We start from the raw sequence: 19,366 nt of genomic DNA, 5'->3' as shown, positions 1-19,366 counted from the left end.
AATGAAATGATGGAAATTTACTCCACCTCTTCAGGTACCATACCTTAAAAGAGCATTGACAATCATGACTTCCATTGGATAGGTCCATAATTGTTCTTGGCAAAGTATTGCAGTGGTTTGTTATTGCCTTCCATCGTACAACTAATAGGAGAATTACCTCACTCTTACTGCCTACCATTAGGTGCAGGCTGTTAATCAACTTGTTTGGCCATGATAGAAATACATTTCTCATGTGCATCAAGTCCTGAAGTGGGACTTCTGATCCAGAAGCAGGAATGCTACCACTACACAATAAGAATTCTCAAAGGAGCTATCAACACACACAGATGTCAAATACTAATGACTTCCAGGAAAGAAAATAAGGAAAGGGAGAGAAGACAATGCTTATGCATTAAAATTGAAAAGTAGAATAGGGAAATTAGTTTATTTTCAGTATTTAGTTCCAGTATTCTCAAAATAGATCTTGGGTAGTAATAACCACCAGATTCATAGCTAGGCTTCTTGCATTATTGTGCCAAATGTTTTTAAACAGGCCCTACAATTTGTCCAGTGGTAGTCAATTTGAATCAATCTGTCTGTTACAATGTTATCAGATCTCGGGCTCCACTGTGACTATGATCAAAATTACAAAGTTAATAATGGGTTTCACTGCTGGCAAACAGGGTGCTTCTACTTTTGAATGGCATTTAAAACCCTAGGGTCCTAACTTGAACAAACAAATCTATTAGCATGTCAAAAATAATGTTACTATGCAAGATAAACAGCCTGCACAACAGTTACACCTGCTCTGTGTGCTTCATTACTAAGCTGTGAATATATTCAACTGATTAAAGATGGCTAAGTCCAACAACAGGCCTGGAACGTTAGCTCTAGACTTCATCATATAGCTTAAACATGAAGAACTGCCAATCCAGGTTTATTTAGAATATGATCTGCATTCCAAACCATTGAAGTAGAAAGCCCTTTCTTCAAATCACCACACTTTCATTAGTTTAACTTTTCTTTGGGGTGGTCAGGATGGGAACATAGCTAGCAGCTGGTGCCCAGCAACAATGTAATTCTTTGCAGTTAGATTAATGAATACCATCTCAATTTTCTTCAATTACAATCTTATAACAATGAAACTACTTCTTATTTTAAAAACAATCTGTACTTTGTTATACCTTATAACAATAAGGAACACCATCACTGCCAGTTTGACTTCATATTATAAGTAGGATGTTAACCCACCAAACTTGTCCAAGAATCTCCATGAATTAACACAGATCTCCTGACCACTCCTGGAATAAGACAAAAGGAAAATCTTTAAAACAAAAGCTAAACAATTAAACAAAATGTGATTCTTTTTTGTTTCCTTTGAATATCTTCAATTGTTAGTCATAAAAATAATGGTAATGTGTTGAGAAAACACTGGGTAAGATTGCTGGATATGAAGAATCCTCCAGGAATACTTACAATGAAAATTGTCAAGTTTAGTGATATCAGGTTAATCTCAACACATTAGAAATGCCAGTACTAAACTTACAATTTCTCAGTAGCATAAAGAATGATGCGAGTGTAGCTCAACGTAGTCAACACTGAAATATTTGGATAAATTTGTTCAGGCAGTTTAAAATCATTTTGATCTGAACTTGTAACAGATTGTTTTCCACTATTTCCATCACCTCTAGTATCATAACCTAACTCACCTTGCCCTCCACAATCAACATTTCAAAGAAACTACTTCCTCCATGATACTCTGGCCCACTCTTCAATCAAACCATCTGCTTGCTTTCCTCCCACAGATTTTCTCCATGAAAATGCAGTTGTAAAATCTATCCCTTTTATCTCTCACCATCTAAAGCCCTAAACTCACTGCCCAATTAAAGCAGCAATTTACAGATCCTTCTTTTAATTCAGTATACTGTATTCTTTGCTCAAAATGTTGTCTACTAGACACAGGTAGAGACCAAACGCAGCCTCGGTGACCATTTTGCATAACACCCCTAATCAGTTTGTTAACATGACCTTATGATGGCCTATAATTTTAATTCTCCATATTGCTCTCACACTGACATCTCTATCCCTAGCTTGCTGTACTCAACAATAGCTTGAGGAATAGCATCTTATAGTTCTTTTTCGGCACTTTACACCTTCCAGGTTCAATAGGATTCAACAGCTTCAGACTATACAGTATTTCAAATTTGTTTCTTTTCTTTGTTGCAATTTTTCTGTCCTATTTTGCTTTTAGAATGCAACACATTTGTTCTAGGCACATCTTTGCTTAAGAGCTGGAGATGCCAGTGTTGGACTGGGGTGTACAAAGTTAAAAATCACACAACACCAGGTTATAGTCCAACAGGTTTAACTGGAAGCACACTAGCTTTCGGAGCGTCACTCCGTCATCAGGTGATATCACCTGATGAAGGAGCGTCGCTCCGAAAGCTAGTGTGCTTCCAATTAAACCTGTTGGACTATAACCTGGTGTTGCGTGATTTTCATCTTTGCTTAAGCATCTCTTTTCTTGCCCTACAACTATTACCTTTGGTCTTGTAAAACTAACTTTTCAATCAATCATCCTATCATCGGCCTTCTTTTGTCCTTTGCATATCCACCCTTTTGCTCAAACCTGTCATATGTTAAAATATTCCCAGTTCAAATGAAAGAACATTTGCTTGAAACTGTTTTGGGTCTACATAGATACTGCCTGACTTACTGTATAGATTTAGTATTTTCTGTTACTATTTTACCTTTCTGGTATTCATTGTATTATGCTTCTGATCCATATCACATCCACTTGTGAAGGCTAATAACATGAACCCTTTGAGTGTGCATGCCAAGTACTTTGAGATTGTCTAGGCTTGTGGTTAAATTCAAATGCTTGACAAAATGTACAAAAGAATAGGTGATAAATTCATCATGATATTTCTATGTAAAAGTAGTTTTGAGAAAAGTCTGTCAAAGAAATCAATCTTATTGAGTTGTGCAACAATTTACTGCAAAGCAGTTAATAATGTCTGTGCCTGTTTTATACTTACAATTTTACAAAGGCTTGAAATAAAGATACAGGTCATTTTTCAATAACACGATGATTGCATTCTTGTGCAACCTCATAATATAGAAAAATCACATTTTAGAAACAGCACTTAAGGTGTTGGTGATGTAATCGCATTACAGCCAACACACATTTTAAACGTTTGTGCTTTAGAAAGTGTCCCAAATTTGTCATTTGCATTACAGCAAATTTACGTTAATGAAATTCACGTTATAGCATAATAACCTGTAACACCAACTGCCAGTGATTGACCACATTTCAACATATCCACTGTTATCTATAACTGTACAGACATTTCTTTATGTTGTGACTTTGTGGTATGTAACGCAATAACAACTTTTGGAACTCTGAATTCAGGGTGACCAGACTATTCCAACTCCACATTCTATCTCACAATAAACTGATAAAAGAAGATATTCTGAGAGAAAAGAGGCTTTATTTTTCAAATAAATTGTGTTAAAAATATAATATTAACTATCAGAGGTGATTCAATACTTACTACTTGGATGACAAGATGTGACCTGTGAAGAGTTGGCTCCGCATATATGTACTTCTTAAAACTACATGAATCAAAACTAGTTTTACTTGAATTTGCACAACTATTACTACAAATAATTGCCTGCATTTTCTTTTCATTTTTGCTGTGCAGTGCTCAGAATGCACAACTTCAAAATTAGTGCAAAACTTGTTTCTGGAAGGCAGCTATTAAGACTCCAACAATACGAAAAGAGGTGTTACGTTTTTGTTTCCTTTCCAACAGCAGCCTTCTTAACAGGTAAAAAGACCAATCAACCAAAATGTTTGGCACTGTTAACTCATATACAGGAACTGTCAACCAACATACTGGGATTAAAGTGGTTACATTTGGTCACTTTCCTCGGGTTAGTCTGACAAACTGTGCAACACACATTAATCTTTATGCTTATTCTAGAAAATGTAGCAAAATGGTTAAAACAGACAGTCCAGTGTTAGAAGTTTGATATAACATTTATTAAAATAATGCAAGGGTTAATAGAAACAGCAAAGAAACAATTAAATAAAATTAAGCACATTTAAAAAAAGCAGAAAACCAACTTGTCTATTTAAGTCATCAAGTTGCTAACAGAAAGCAAAACAAAGATCACAGTCAGTAATAACTGCAAAAGGGTTGGTATAGATTGGTTATCAAAATGTTGGATATTCTATATTTTTGTAATTTATCAGGAAAATTTCTTGAATGTTATATATAACATACAAAAACAAGATTATAGAAAAATACATTATAAACTTGTAACAATGGCTGTAAATACATTATCTTACATGTTTTTAGGCAATAAATTGGTTATGGTACAGACAACATGGATCTACCTCTTGCTTTGCAAATAGTTGACTCATCCTGTCAACTACATGACTACTAGTGACACTCCCATTTAATCACTCCATAGAAATACATAATACTGCCAGGAAAATGTACAGTACAAAGTTTTTTTTAAACTACCTTTGAATATCTAAGACACTCAAACAATAGTAATATTGAGGTTAAGGGCATACACAATTTCTAAAAAGTTGTCACATTTGGTCAGGAATCATAATGTTAGCAATGAAACATTTTTAAAGACGTGTCACATTTTTAATATCCAACCTTTCTTTCCCAAAAGTCCAATGACAAATAACTGTTACAAAATCAAAAATAAAACTGCTTTTATTTTGAATTGCCCACATTCTGCAGTCACTATCATGGCTATCGTTTGAGCTTCACAAATTTTGTTCAAACTGAAATGTCAAAAATGCCACTTGATAAAAAATGTGTATGATCAAAGAATCAAGGAACCATCCGCTGAGTGTCAACAATCAGGAAGACAAAGATGGTGGTACAATGTTTAAAGCTGGCTGGATGGGCATTAGTAGTTTCACACTTGTTGCATAGTAAATCATTTTCTTCCCCTATCAAATGACAGATTTTGGGTGAATTTACCATGCAAGTGTTTTATAGCAACCCTTCCTAGTCTCTGCCTTGCCAAAGGCAGGAGTGTTTATTAAAAAGGATCCCTAAGTGGATATGAATGAGCCATCAGTTCAATCATTCAACATAAATTGTAGCGTTGATAGAGAAACAGCCAGTTTGATATATAGTGAGCTGGAAGGTCACATGAAAAGATGCATACCCCTTTTCATCACCAATTGAAAACTGAGCAGATTTAGTTAAGAATAAATTGTCATACCACTTGCATCTTTTAGAGTTCAAAAAGGTTACTTAAATACTGAAGGGTACATCAAAGCTAACCGAGAACCACATTAGGGCATTACATACTTAAGCAATATTGTTTCTATGACATGTATTTGTATATGACATGTGAACCAAGTTGTAACAGTCATCAGTATTGCAGGTTTCACGGTGGAGTCTTTAAAAAGTTTTCTTTTAAAATGATCAAGGTGCTGCAAATAATTACCTAAGAACTTATAATTTCTAATGATGCAAAAAAAGGTAAATGCATAAAAAAATTGAAATTATTGAGTTCCAGTCCAAAAATACCATATTAAGATAGATATCTAGAAATGACTGAACTTCAACTCTGGCTACAACTATCCATTTGAACTGATTCTCCTGCCTCATCATCTTACCTCTTTCTTGAGGTCAATCAGTATGAAGGCAGCAGTTGAATTGACTAGAACCTATGTCAGTGGAAAGACAGTCATGTTACAAAGTAAATCTATGCTCACCTCAGCCACCTTACAAATCTCTGCTGAGCAGACAATCCACATGACAGCAGCCATTTATTTTCAAAGCTGGTGTTTCACGGAGAACACGGCTAAAGGAACAGGCTGTAACATTCTACTACCAACACATCTAAAGTTGATGTTTTAGAAATCTCAAAATTCCCATAACCGAAACTCAGTTCCACTTAAGATAATATCAATGATTTGCTCATTCTGAGAACCTTGCTGATGGCCTCCTTGCTGCAAATTCAAGAAAAGGACATGTTTGATATTCTTTACTGGCTAAACAATCAAAATAAGCTTCTGTCAGCTAGAAAATTTGGCTATTTTTGATCATGTAAGCTCTCTGACATTACCAACAGGAAACCTTTCTCCTACACTGGTCTGCCTGAGATATCTTTCAACATAACATGCTCAGACTTTTCAAGGGTAATTAATTACACAGTGAAAACAACAAAAGTTTGGAAGTTGTTCATGAGCATCAAATTTTATATTCAGATTGAGGTACAAGTGAATGCTCCAAATAGATTTTTCTGTTTATCTTTCAGTTTCTTTCATTCTTACGTCATTCTACGATTAACAACAAAAGATAAACTGGCTCTTTAAGGCGTGAAAACCCACAGGGAACGATAGCTTTAAACAATTCACTATAAAACCAGGAGACTGTACAAATCGATGTCACAGTTATAGTCATAGAAAGTCATGGGTTCAGTGACGTGACATTAATCAAGCAACAACTGCTAGCTCATTTTTATTCACTTGTGGATCCTTTCATGTAGTACTGGGCAGCTAAGTTTGCATGCATTTGAGACCTTGCATTCAGCATGGTGATTAATTTCTGAGATACTAGACAAAATGACTATGAATAAAATAAGGCACTTCTCTCTTTAAACATTTTCCAATCTTTACAATGTAACAAAAAATGAAAAAATAAAGAAAAAAAAAGAGCCTGTTTTGGTCTCCTGTTTTGCTTCAGTCACAACTACCAGGAAATATTTTAATGAAATAAAGTGTTTCTTTGTTCAGATTCTGTTTAATACTTGAAAGTATAAAAAACTACTGTCAAAAATATATTTCTTCTTACCAGCACCCTTGTAATAGTAAAAGTATCTACTATTCTTTTTGTGGTCTGTTCAATGCATTATGCTTATCTACAATTTAATTACATGTATATAGTAAATAGGCAAGCATGGCTTTACATCCTTGAGAAAACATTTCTACACAAGGAAGAAAAATAGGATTCAACAATTCGCCCAGGATCATGACACACAATGCATGGACCTTGTTACCAAAAGAATCTTAACATCTGATGGATACTCTTCAATCTTATTACTCATTACTTCTAATTCAGTTGTCTTTACCCATCACTGTTTTCTCAATGGTCGTCTCAACAGTAGAAGCATTCATTTCGGAAAATTCTGAACTGGCAGGTTGAAGTCATGAAAAACTTTTTGAGTTGGCATCTGTGTTCTTGAGGAGCACAAATGGACTTACAAAACAAAAATAAATTGGCTGTATTTTGAACACTGAATTTCATTCAAAAACCCTTCACCAATGACATCAGTGACCAAAGGTTCATGCATGATGTATCATCACAACAAAATACATTCAGGGAACCTGTGACTTCACCATGAGAAAAAAATATTCTTCAAACTCCCACAGTCATTGCTTTTGTTAATAGCTATTCATACACATCCATCTCCTATCTCCTAGGTGAAGACTTCTTACCGATCATTAGGGAGAGTCACTCAATGATGATCACTGATGAACGGTTCTGAGGGGGTGAATTGAACTTTATTGCTTTAGTACTATTCAGTGCAGTTTTAGGACCTCATGATTCACCCAACCATAAAATCTGAGAGGTTGGATAATTTTGTTTGTGTGTTTTGTTTTTTGTTTGTTTTCATTATTAGGCAGTAAGACGAACAGACAGTGCCTCAGCTCGCTGCACTGAAGACAGACAAGCAAAGGCGATCACCAGTAAATTGATCAGCAGGCAGGCATGGTCAGGTCATCATTGGGTGAAGAGTTCAGAGGTCAGAAGGTCATGGGTTAGTTGCCAGTGGCGGCTGGGTGGTTAGAAACAAAAAAGGAGAAAAGAAAAAAGATAGAGAAGAGATTATTGTCAGCTGGTGCCAACTGGATGACAATATGAAAAACTAACCACAACTATTAAAACAAACACTGAAATTCTGACACATTGATCAACACAATCTACAGAATGCATTCAATCATGACAGTACTAAACCATGATTAAAAGCGCGAAAAGGAACCCTATTTCCAGTATTAGTTAACAGGAGAAAAAAACTAATAATGACTAATGATTAGTAGCAGTCAATGGAAGAGTTTGAGAAACAGTGATCTTATCAGTCATCATGAATCAAGAAAAAAGTGCTTGCATGTGTACTGCAAAGTCTGGCATTCCTCAGTTAGTACACAATTGTCAGTAGCTGACTGCTGTTAAACATTAGTAGTTTCCCAAGTACAAGCGCAAAAAAGCCAACAATTAACGACGAATGCGATTAACTGGTTATTAATTAAGTAATTTCTTTTAAAGAGTTCACAGGACAAACTTAAAAAAACTATGGGGCAAAACAAAGTTGTTCAATAAAATTTTATTGCCTTTCAGTTCTTCTATTTACAACAATATGAAATTCTTGGCCTCAAATACAAGCAATTCTAAATTATACGACTTGCAGTGTTGGCTACATCATGGGAACTTGGAAGAGGCCGAGTATTTTACTTTATTCAACAAATTCCAGTTGAGAGTACTATTGTACACTTAGAGGACAGTCTTGTATAAAATGCATTCGCATGTAAACACAATAGAACTCCTGCCGTTTAAAAGTCTACATTTATAAAGCCCTAAAATATATCCAAAAATAGATGAATTTCTACTTGACACTATAATGCACATTTTAAACTACAAATAGCCCTCTTTTTGAATTTCAATGCTAATACTCTGCAAATACAATAAAATCTGACATTTTCATATACATTCCTGCTTTATATTTTTATACTTTTTAAAAAGAAGCCACCTGTAATACTATTTTCTTTGCAAAAAAAAATTTAAAATGGAGATGATTACAGTAAAACATAAGTTCTCAAGTGGAAAGTGATAAGTCACAGCGTTCTGGAATCTCTCTATCTCACTCTCTTTCGTTCTCCCATTTCCTCCACCCAACTTGGTCCACTTAAATGTAAAATAAGACTTTTGTTCAACAGCTTAACATGTATCAAAATTCTGAGGTTCCAAAATATTGTACTGTTGGCCACAAGACTAAAACAGAGGAAATGAAATAAATTATTCAGTGCAAAGTCAAATTTGTGCCATTTCAGCAAGGTAAGGTCAGTGTTATTCTTAACAATAGCATCCCTTTTGGTGGCCTATACATAAGGCTGTATTTGTTCACCATTTTATGTACATATTTATGGACCTCATCCTCCTTAGGGGGGGGGGGGAAAGAAGAACAGCACATCTTTTTCATGTTACGTTAGTGGGCTAAAATAGGAGTGCATCACCCACTGACGGCTATTGCAAGGCCATGAATTTGTACTGCATGAATCAGGCACTGGTTAAACAATTTCCAGGTGCCTCAGCAACCAAAATCACGACGCTAGAATATCTAATTCTGTGATGACAATGTTTTCAGTGTACCTGTTAAAAAAAATGAAGAGAAAACTGATGTCTTGGAAATTATTGTTTACATTCTAGGGCTCATTTACTGCAAATTCTTGAAACAAAAAGAAAAATAATATTTTACCCTGCTAAAAATTTGAGGTTTTTTTTAAAAAGCTGCAATATGCTCACAGTAAACTAAACACTTTTTTATCTTTTAAAATATACAGCCTTTAAGGGCCAACAAAGTGGCTATAATGTATTTAATCAACCAATACACCTGCTACAGATCCTCTGTTCAGTCCAGGCTTTCAACAGTACACACAGGTTCAGAAACTGTGCAACACAATGTGGAGTTTATTCCAATTACTTCAGTCAGTCTGTCTATCTTGTTATCTGTACCAAATACAATGCTGTAAAGTTACACTGAAGGGTCATTTTCTTAGCAGTAAGGAACTATGCACTCATTAACCCATCACCAATTCTAAATACTTAATTAAAATTATTACATCTAAATTAATCGGAAAATAGTTTTTACTGTTGCAAAACGTTTAAGAAGCTCAATCCTATGCAGAGAACGAGAACCATCTATCTAAATAACCCATCAACAGCAGTAATTAAGATTGCCTGTGGAAGCTAATATATTGAATACAGAAGTTCCTCAGACTAGTTGGGAGACACTGCCTTTAAACAGTGTCTGTTTTCGAATAAATAAAGGTCCAAACATATTGCTGGAACACCTAGTAGTAATTCAGGCTTCCAACACAGCATGTAGATATTAAACTATCATCTGAATGTAAATATTTAGTGTTAGGAATGATAGTGGGGCATAAAAGCATTGGAACAAAGCACGCGAAGGAAAGCTGGCTTTTATTTTGTTTGTGGCAAGTACTAGATCCGTAATGTACTAGGGTCTTCCACAAGAGTTCATTTTCTTCTCGCTATAAGATGCAATTTCACGTAAAATGTAAAGTGCGCTTAAAATATAGTACATTTCTTTACATAAAATTGGTTCTCCTGATAATGAAAACAATTTGGATATGTGACAAAATGGACATGGAAAACAAAGTAGCTAAGGGAAACTGGGCTATTGGTGCAGTTCCACTCATTATCAAGAAGTGGAGAAAAAGTGGCATTTCACCACAGTTATATCTTTTCATTAAAATTTAATGGGAAATTTAACTTAGAAAGATTTATATAGTTTGGATGTAATAGTCATTTTGAAGATTGATTAGGTAATAAGGATCTTAGCTGTCAAATTTATGGTGCGTTAGCAAGCCTAAAGTACATTAATTTCACACTATGTTTTTCCACTTGCATGTCTAAGAGTGCTAAACTATAACAACAGTTGGGAAAATGAACATTCAATTTCCTGTTAAGACCTATGTGTAAACTACTGGATAAAAAGGGAAAATAAGAAACAGTCTGATACAATCCTAACTTTATCTTAAGCATAATACATCCAAATGCAGTTTTTAAAAGTTCATGGACCCCTCAACAAGCAACAATAAAAATCAAGTACATATTATATAAATTCATTTTCGTGTGTAACATTTCATTGAACATTATAAAGGCACAATTAGGACTTCTTCTCTTCAAGGAAAAGAAATTGGTCCTGTATGAAGTATAGTTTAAAAAAGCCTTTTTGGATTTGTCAATAATAACTTTTTCACATATGTGAAAACATTTCCCTCCCTTCCCCTAATATTAAACACAGGTTGACAGTTAGAATATGCACCCCAATGTTCACAATTTTACCAGGCAGGGAACAGGAACATCAATGTTCCCTTTCTCCAGCTTAGTATATCTTTCCATCTCTTTTGTCTTATGTGGAGAACTTACACTTTAAAGTTCTCAAAAAGCTTTGCAACAAAAAATCTTGAAGAGTTGGTGGGCACAGTGATATTTGGCAGAACAAAAATGGACATGACTGGTCCTCAGAAATTAGGCCATCAGTTAACTCCACCCGATGTGATGTTGCAAAGCAGCAGCCTTTCAGTCAACATGTTCAACAAAAAACAAGAACTTTCCAGTACTAAACTAACCTCGGTCTGCGGTCACAATCCTTTGGTAAGGATGGACCCGCATATCGTGCCTTCGAACTTTAGTAGCCACTGCACCTAGTTAAATTGCAACATTTCCAACACATGATTAGAGGAATTTCCTAGGAAGTGATTGATTAACTTATCAATAGCATCTTAACATCAGATCAATGATGGGTTTACATTAGAAATTACTACATGATATCAGTTAAAAACAGTTTAAGGCACAGCACCTTTATAATTTGAACATTTTACGCAGAAACTAATAAAGAGAGTACAACTGTGCATGTTAATATTGCATTCCGTTTTAAAAGACAGTCTTAAACAATTATTATCTATTTGTTAAAAATCCCACTGTATGAGATAATTCAATTATATCCAAACACAATTAAGTTTTAATAGTCACATAATCAGTGGAGTGCTTCTTGCGGACGAACAAGTTTTAATTCATCATAACACTGAATCAATACTGAGATCGATTTTTAAAAAATAAAACCTCTACAGATTTTAAAAGTTTTTCAGCAATTGACCTACAAAATGCACACTTAGCTCAGAAGCTGCGAGCTACAAATGGCAAAGAATTAGGTGATTTGTAAAGCAAACACACTATTGGATGAACCCCACACCAAACAGACAATGAAATACTTTACATGTGATTCCTCTGGGAGAGATGTAACAAAATGATAGGAGGAACACTAGGTCACAATTGTAACTAATTGACCCAGCTGGTTTCCAAATATGTGCACACGCACACAATGCTAGTATTTCACTGACAGTCAGGGTGGGCTCATTTATCCAAGGCTGCTGTGAAACTAAGCATTTGTTAAAGTTCGGATCTGACGAGGGTTCAGTAACATGGTCCTTGAATTCTTAGCCTTTCGTTGGGAAAGCCATACCTAAAGATAGAGAAGGGAATTAGAATTAGTCGGAGGCCTATTCTTAACATGACATGAAGAAAAATGTTCAGCAATTGTCATCTTAACTCTTTTCAAAACATTGTGCCATGATTTTCCAACATCACCCACAAAGAAGTGTTACTGAAAATCATTCACCCAGGATATAAATACCAGAACAGAAGACACTTCTGGGATAGGTGTGAAGAAAAACTGCCAAACTCACCATTTGTAAAGTTTGAGGATTTCTTTTGGTGCTGAAATGCCCAGATGTTAGAGAAAATCATGCAAAAACACAAGAGTGCTAAGGAATTTTCCAGTTTTGTAATTATCATATACAATTTGTGACATTCAAAAAGCAGACTGGGGTGAGCTATTTGGTTCTGTAGTTCAACAGGCAGTTGATTTCTATGGATTTTGATATACATTCACTATATGCTCTTCTGCCAAGTAGACTTTTTCTGCATTGTGAAAAAAACTGAATGAGATTAAATAAGTTTGTATATGGCTTTTCTATTTGATTTGCATTTAGAAATGTAGGGAATTTAGTATGCAGTTATTACTGGCACCGCCTTTTTGCAACTTTTGGGGGTAGGTTTGGTGCATATAGTCTTCGACGTGGTAGCTGCTATAGCACAGCAATGGCAGGGAGTGGATTCAAACTTTCCCAAATCTATGACACACATAAAGGTTGATCCCCTATTTGTTGAAAAAGACTTTAGACATAGAAACTTGTCTTTTACATGAGCATATATATTATGCTAATGCAACAAAGCTCGATCTTATCACCACTTCTTCGTTGGTAAATTGTCAGGCTGCTTATCTGATATTTCTTACCAGCTAAGAAGAAATTTTCGCCATTTAAACATTGCAAAGGCTACGTCCATTCATTTTACATCCTGTTCCATTATTACTATTATTTGACAAAGACTGAGATTAAACTAGCTTGTTCACAGCCTTGGAGCCCAAGTTGACCCGACAATGTAGTTACACTGAGATCACCTATTTCCACTTCCATAACATCACCTGATTTACTGGATTTCACCCTGTCTCAGCTCATCCACTGCTGAAATTTTCAGTCATGGCTCTACTTTCAGATCTGACTATTCAAACAAAGGCTGATTTCCCATATTCTTTATGCTGTAAAATTGAATTAATCTAAAGCTCTGCTAACTGCATCTCAACTCAAATAAAGCTCCATTATCAAAACTGCATTCACTAATCCACAATGGCTGCTGGACATGCAATATCTTGATTTTAAATTTCATATCTTGGTATTCAATTAACCACATGACCTCACCTCCCCACCTTTGTAACCCTTCCAGCCTCATAACCCTCCAAGATATTTGGTCTCTTCTTCCTGTCTTAAATACTGGGCTCAGCTTCCAATTTGCAAAAAATCATTTCAGAATCTATAGATTTTAGAAGATGACCACTAATGCACTGACTATCTCCACGGCCACATACTTCAATGTCTGGGATGAATATTATCAGGTCCTGGGGACTTATCAACTTTTAGCCTCACTAATTTCTCCAGAACAACCTTCTTACCAATGTTAATTTCTTTCAACTCCTCACTCTCACCACTCAGAGTCATAGCGCCGTACAGCATGGAAACAGACCCTTCAATCCAAGCCATCCTTGCAAACCAGATATCCTTACCTAATCTAGTCCCATTTCTCAGCACTTGGCTCATATCCTTCTAAACCCTTCCTATTCATATACCCATCCAGGTGCCTTTTAAATGTTGTAATTGTACCAGTCTCCACCACTTCCTCTGACGGCTCATTGCAGATACACACCATCCTCCGTGTGAAAAAGTTACCTCTTGGGTTTCTTTAAATCTTTCCCGACTCACCTTAAACCTATGCCCTCTAGTCCTGGACTCCTCCATTGCTTTGGAACTTTAGGGAAAAAATAATCAGAAGAATGGCACTTTAATAATGAGGAAGAGAGGCAAAGGCAGAGACCACGAATAGTGATTCAAATGGAGTCACGACAATTTTTTTCTATGTATGAAGCAGTCACAGCATTTGTAACATGGAGGAACTGAGATGGTAGCCATTGCAATTATTAATAAAAAAAGTAATAAATATTTGACAAAGGAAAGAAATAGGCCATAAACAAAAATTGGGACGTTAGATTAGCTTTGTATTGCACATGATAAGATTTGTTGATGATGGCACAGTGGTCTGCACTGCTGCCACTCAGCGTCAGGGACCTGGGTTCGAATCTATCCTTAGGTGATGTGTACAGATGGCATGTTCTCCCCATGTAAGGAATTCATACAGTGCATTGCTTCTTAGAAGACTATGTTGTAGAACCAATAGGGTATTTTGGATCTGGTAATGTGCAATGAAGCAGATTTAACAAATGATCTCAGAATATTAGATCCCCTAGAGACAGTAATCATAATGTGATAGAACTTAGCTTTCAATTTCAGAGTAAGAAACCTGGGTCAGAAACAACAGTGCTAAACTTAAATAAGAGTAATTATGTGGGAAGGAAAGCAGAGTTTGCTTGAACTGGGAAAGGAATTTATCAGGTAAATACAGTTGATGAACAATTGCAGAGATTTAAAAAAATTGTTCATGACTCACAGAAAACATATATCCCAGTGAGTAAGCAGGATTCTAGGAAGGAGATAAAGTGACCATGATAAACCCAAGGAAGTTGAGGATAGTATCAAATTGAAAGAAAAAAATTCAATGTGACAAAGATGGTGTTAAATCAGAGAATTGGGAAAGTTTTGAAAGCCAACAAAAAATGACCAAACGAAAAAATGATAAAAAAGGGAGAAAGTTTCCAAAGTAAGCAAATGAGCAAGTAACATAAAGAAGGATAACATGAGCTTCTTTAATAGAGGAAGAAAGGGACAATAGAAACATAGCCTGAGAGAATGAAGCTAGGGAAATAATAAGAATCAGGAAATTGCAGCGGAGTTGAACAAATACTTGCACTAGTCTTCATGGTGCAGGATACTAATAGCATTACCAAAATACTAAATAATCAAGAAGCTAAAGTGGAGGAGGATATAAACATAATAGCTACCACTAGCAAAGTAGTATTAGGGAGACTAATGAGCTCAAAGGCCGATCAATCCCCTGGACGTTATGAGTTTTATTCTAGAATTTTAAAGAAAATAACTGTCAGTAATCTTCTAAGAATAGACTCATTCTGGAAAAATCCTGGAGAATTGGAAAACTGCTAATGTAACACCTTTATGTAAAAAGGGGAAGGAGACAAAAGCAGATAGCTGTCATAGAGAAAATGTTATGGAGTCTATTATAAAGGAAGTAACAGCAGAGCATTTACAAACAGACAATATAATCAAGCAGAGTCTTTAAGACTTCATGAAAGGAAATCATGCCTCAAAAATTTATTACTGTTCTTTAAGGAGGTAACGTGCAGGATAGATAAAGAATGATGACTGATGTAATATATTTGGATTTCCAAAAGACTATTGATAAAGCACCACACATAAGGTTACTGAATAAGCTAAGAGTCAATGGTGCTTGGGGTAGTATATAAGTAAGGTAGAGGATTGGTTAACTAATAGAAGAGAGTTGGGATAAAGGGGCATTTCCAGAATGACAACCTGTACTGAGATGAGTACCACAGGGGTCAGTGCTGGGGCAACTATTATTTAACATGTATATGAACGACTTGGATGATGAAAGCAAATGTACTATAGCCGAGTTTGAATATGACAAAAACAGATGGGAAGACACTAGTGAGGATGACACAGGAGTTGACAGAGAGATACAAACAGGTGAAATCAGTGAGTAAGAATTTGGCAGGTGAAATATAATGTGGAAAAATGTGAGGTTATGCACTTTTACAGAATGAATAGAAAAGGTGAACTACTTAAATGGTGAAAGACTGCAGAAAACTGGGAGTCTCCGTGCATGAATCACAATAATCTGGCATTCAAATTCAGTGAATCATTGGGAAAGCAAATAGAACATTGGTCTTTACTTCAAAGGGACCACAGTATAAAATAAGGGAGATCTTGCTAAAAGTCAGACCACAGCCAGAGTACTGTTAACAATTCTGGGCCTCTTAGCTAAGGAAAGATAATGGTATTGATGGCAGTTCATAGAAGGTCCACTTGGTTGATTCCATTTCAGGAGAGAGATTCTTATGAAGAAAGGTTAAGTCGGATGTGCTTGTGCTTATTGCAGTTTGGGTAAATGAGCGGAGAAAATATTGCAAGATATTAGATTCTTAGGAAATTTGACAGAGTTGATGCTGTGATGAAATTAGGGCTTTAAAAGGTGTATTTCTTCCCTGTTTACGTTAAATGAAGAAAGCTTGATACAGAAGGAGCGAGTGGTCTGCTTAAACCCAATAAAGTGAGCAGCTTGGGGGTTTTTTCCTTTTTAAGTTGAAACAATTAATGACGCCTGAATAAGTGCGGTCAATCTCCCACAGAACCAATCATTTTAGTTTTAGTTTTCAGCAGTTGCTGGAGTTTTGAAGCTGATGTGGAAGCTCTTACTCCTCTCTGTTACAGCTAGAAGCTGGGATTCTCTTTCTGCTGCTAGAATTGCACGTGAGACAATTTATTTTACTGAATTTTCTTTTGTCAAGGGTGTGTTAATGGGATCTTACTATATTGGAACAGTTAATTAGTAGTAGTTAATACATACATTATTGTATTAAGCATTCTGACAGATTTATAGCTAAGCCAATTCTTTTATTTTGTTTTTATTTTAACTATACTATAAAAATTAAGCGTGTTTTTCTTAAAGTTGAGTAGTTTGACTAATTGAATTGCATCTGGAACACAACACCTTATACTTACCTTTAAAGTAAGAAAATGTTAGGGACCAGGCTATCATCTTAATATATGTTGAGGCGATTTGGTCTGATCTATAACAATGTGGAGAGATTATTTCCCCTTGTGGGAGAATCTATGACCAAAGGATATAATCTCACAGTAAAAAGTCACCCATTTTACTTAGAGAGAAGGAGAATTATTTTTCTCAAGGGTTAGTAAATCTGTGGAATTCTATAGCACAGAGTGCTGTCGAGGTTGAGTTATTACATAAATTCAAGGCTGAGACAGACAAATTTCTAATCATTAAGGGTGCCAAGTGTTCTGGGGATAAAATGGGAAGGTGGAGTTGAGGATTATCATATCAGTCATGGTCTCATTGAATAAGAGCAGACAAGATGGGTCAAATGGCCTACTTTTGTTCCTACATCTTATGGTCTATACCAAATAAAATATATAAGGAGCTGAAACATTTAAGACAGCTTGTACAAATTTTATCTTTATCTTTACCAGGCATGGATTATTGCTTCAGTGCATCAACATAGCATTCAGCCATGATGATTTATTATTTGTATCAGCGATAGTCACAGGTGACTGGAGGTTGGCCAATGTGGTGCCACTATTTAAGAAAGGTGATAAGGAAAAGCCAGTGAGCTACAGACTGGTGAGCCTGACATTGGTGATGGGCAAGTTGTTGGAAGAAATCTTGAGGGACAGGAATTACATATATTTGGAAAGGCAAGGACTGATTAGGGCTAGTCAGCATGTTTTTGAGCGTGGGAAATCATGTCTTACGAACTTGATTGAGTTTTTTGAAGTAACAACGAGGATTCATGAGGGCAGAGCAGTAGATGTGATCTATATGGACTTCAGTAAGGTGTTTGACAAGTTTCCTCATGGGAGACTGGTTAGCAAGGTTAGATCTCATGGGATACAGGTAGAACTAGCAAATTGGATACAGAACTGTCTCAAAGTTGAAGACAAAGGGTGGTGGTGGTGGAGGGTTGCTTTTCAGACTGGAGGCCTGTGACCAGTGGAGTGCCACAAGGATCGGTGCTGGGTCCACAGCTTTTTGTCATTTATATAAATGATTTGGATGTGAACATAGGAGCTATAGTTAGTAAGTTTGCAGATGACACCAAAATTGGAGATATAGTGGACGGCGAAGAAGGATACCTCAGAGGACAATGGGATCTTGATCAGATGGGCCAATGGACTGAGGAGTGGCAGATGGAGTTTAATTTAAATAAATGCGAGGTGCTACATCTTGGAAAAGCAAATCAAAGCAGGACTTATACACTTAATGGTAAGGTCCTGGAGAGTATTGCTGAAGAAAGAGACCTTGGAGTGCAGGTTCATAGTTCCTTGAAAGTAGAGACAGGTAGATAGGATAGTAAAGGCGGCGTTTGGTATGCTTTCTTTATTAGTCAGAGCATCGAGTATAGGAGTTGGGAGGTCATATTGTGACAGGATAGAATATTGTTTGCAATTGTGGTCTCCTTCTTATTGTAAGGATGCTGTGAAACTTGAAAGGGTTCAGAAAGATTTACAATGATGTTGCCAGGGTTGGAGGACTTGAGCTATAGGGAGAGGCTAAATAGGCTGGGCTATTTTCTCCGGAGCGTCAGGGGCAGAGGGTGACCTCACGAGGTTTATAAAATCATGAGGGATATGGATAGGATAAATAGGCAAGGTCTTTTCCCTGGAGTATGGAGTCGAGAACGAGGGGGCATAGGTTTAGGATGAGAGAGGCAAGATATAAAAGGAACCTAAAGGGCAACTTTTTCACACACAGAGTGGTGTGTGTATGAATTGAGCTGCCAGAGGAAGTGGTGGAGGCTGGTACAATTACAGCATTTAAAAGGCATTTGGATGGGCATATGAATAGGAAGGATTTAGATGGATATGGGCCAAGTGCTGGCAAATGGGACTAGATTAGGTTAGGATATCTGGTTGGCATGGATGAGTTGGATCGAAGAGTCTGTTTCTGTGCTGTACATTTCTATGACTATCTAGTACATCTCTATGACTATCTATATCACATTGCTTCAGGCACATAGTCCCATCTAGAACAACAGAAAGACTAAACCAGATTTCTTCATTTGAAGAAGTGTTTCCATTTTCCCAGCAGAATCTTTTTGCTATATCTTACACAGAATTAAAACATTCATAAAAGTAAAACAGCATTCATCCTTATTAAAACAGTTAAAAACGGTAATCTGACTTTTTGCCCAGAAGTTAATAAAACAAAATATTGAAGTTTTTCTATTTTCTTTGAAGCGTATGAACTGCAAAACTATG

At 36.1% G+C, this 19,366-nt stretch overlaps 1 protein-coding gene across 6 annotated transcripts in view; it reads right to left on the bottom strand.

Annotated features, from left to right (window-relative positions):
- Positions 1 to 3,802: 3,802 nt before the first annotated feature.
- LOC140483175 (KH domain-containing RNA-binding protein QKI) overlaps positions 3,803 to 19,366 on the bottom strand; it is a 534,384-nt gene continuing 518,820 nt past the window's right edge. For 2 of the 6 annotated variants that reach the window (XM_072581214.1, XM_072581212.1), the window contains exons 7-8: positions 14,144 to 14,189; positions 8,331 to 12,288 (exon numbers count right to left, since the gene is read on the bottom strand). In XM_072581214.1, the coding sequence (XP_072437315.1) occupies positions 12,240 to 12,288; positions 14,144 to 14,189 (95 nt within the window). In that variant the 3' untranslated portion in view covers positions 8,331 to 12,239. Of the gene's footprint in view, positions 7,801 to 8,330; positions 12,289 to 14,143; positions 14,190 to 19,366 lie in introns of those variants that run through there. The other 4 variants (XR_011961908.1, XM_072581215.1, XM_072581213.1 and 1 more) reach the window with 4 other exon arrangements.

This window comes from Chiloscyllium punctatum, chromosome 11 (assembly GCF_047496795.1).
Source record: "Chiloscyllium punctatum isolate Juve2018m chromosome 11, sChiPun1.3, whole genome shotgun sequence".
Classification (NCBI taxonomy): Eukaryota; Metazoa; Chordata; class Chondrichthyes; order Orectolobiformes; family Hemiscylliidae; genus Chiloscyllium; species Chiloscyllium punctatum.
This window is presented reverse-complemented; position numbering and strand designations above follow the sequence as displayed.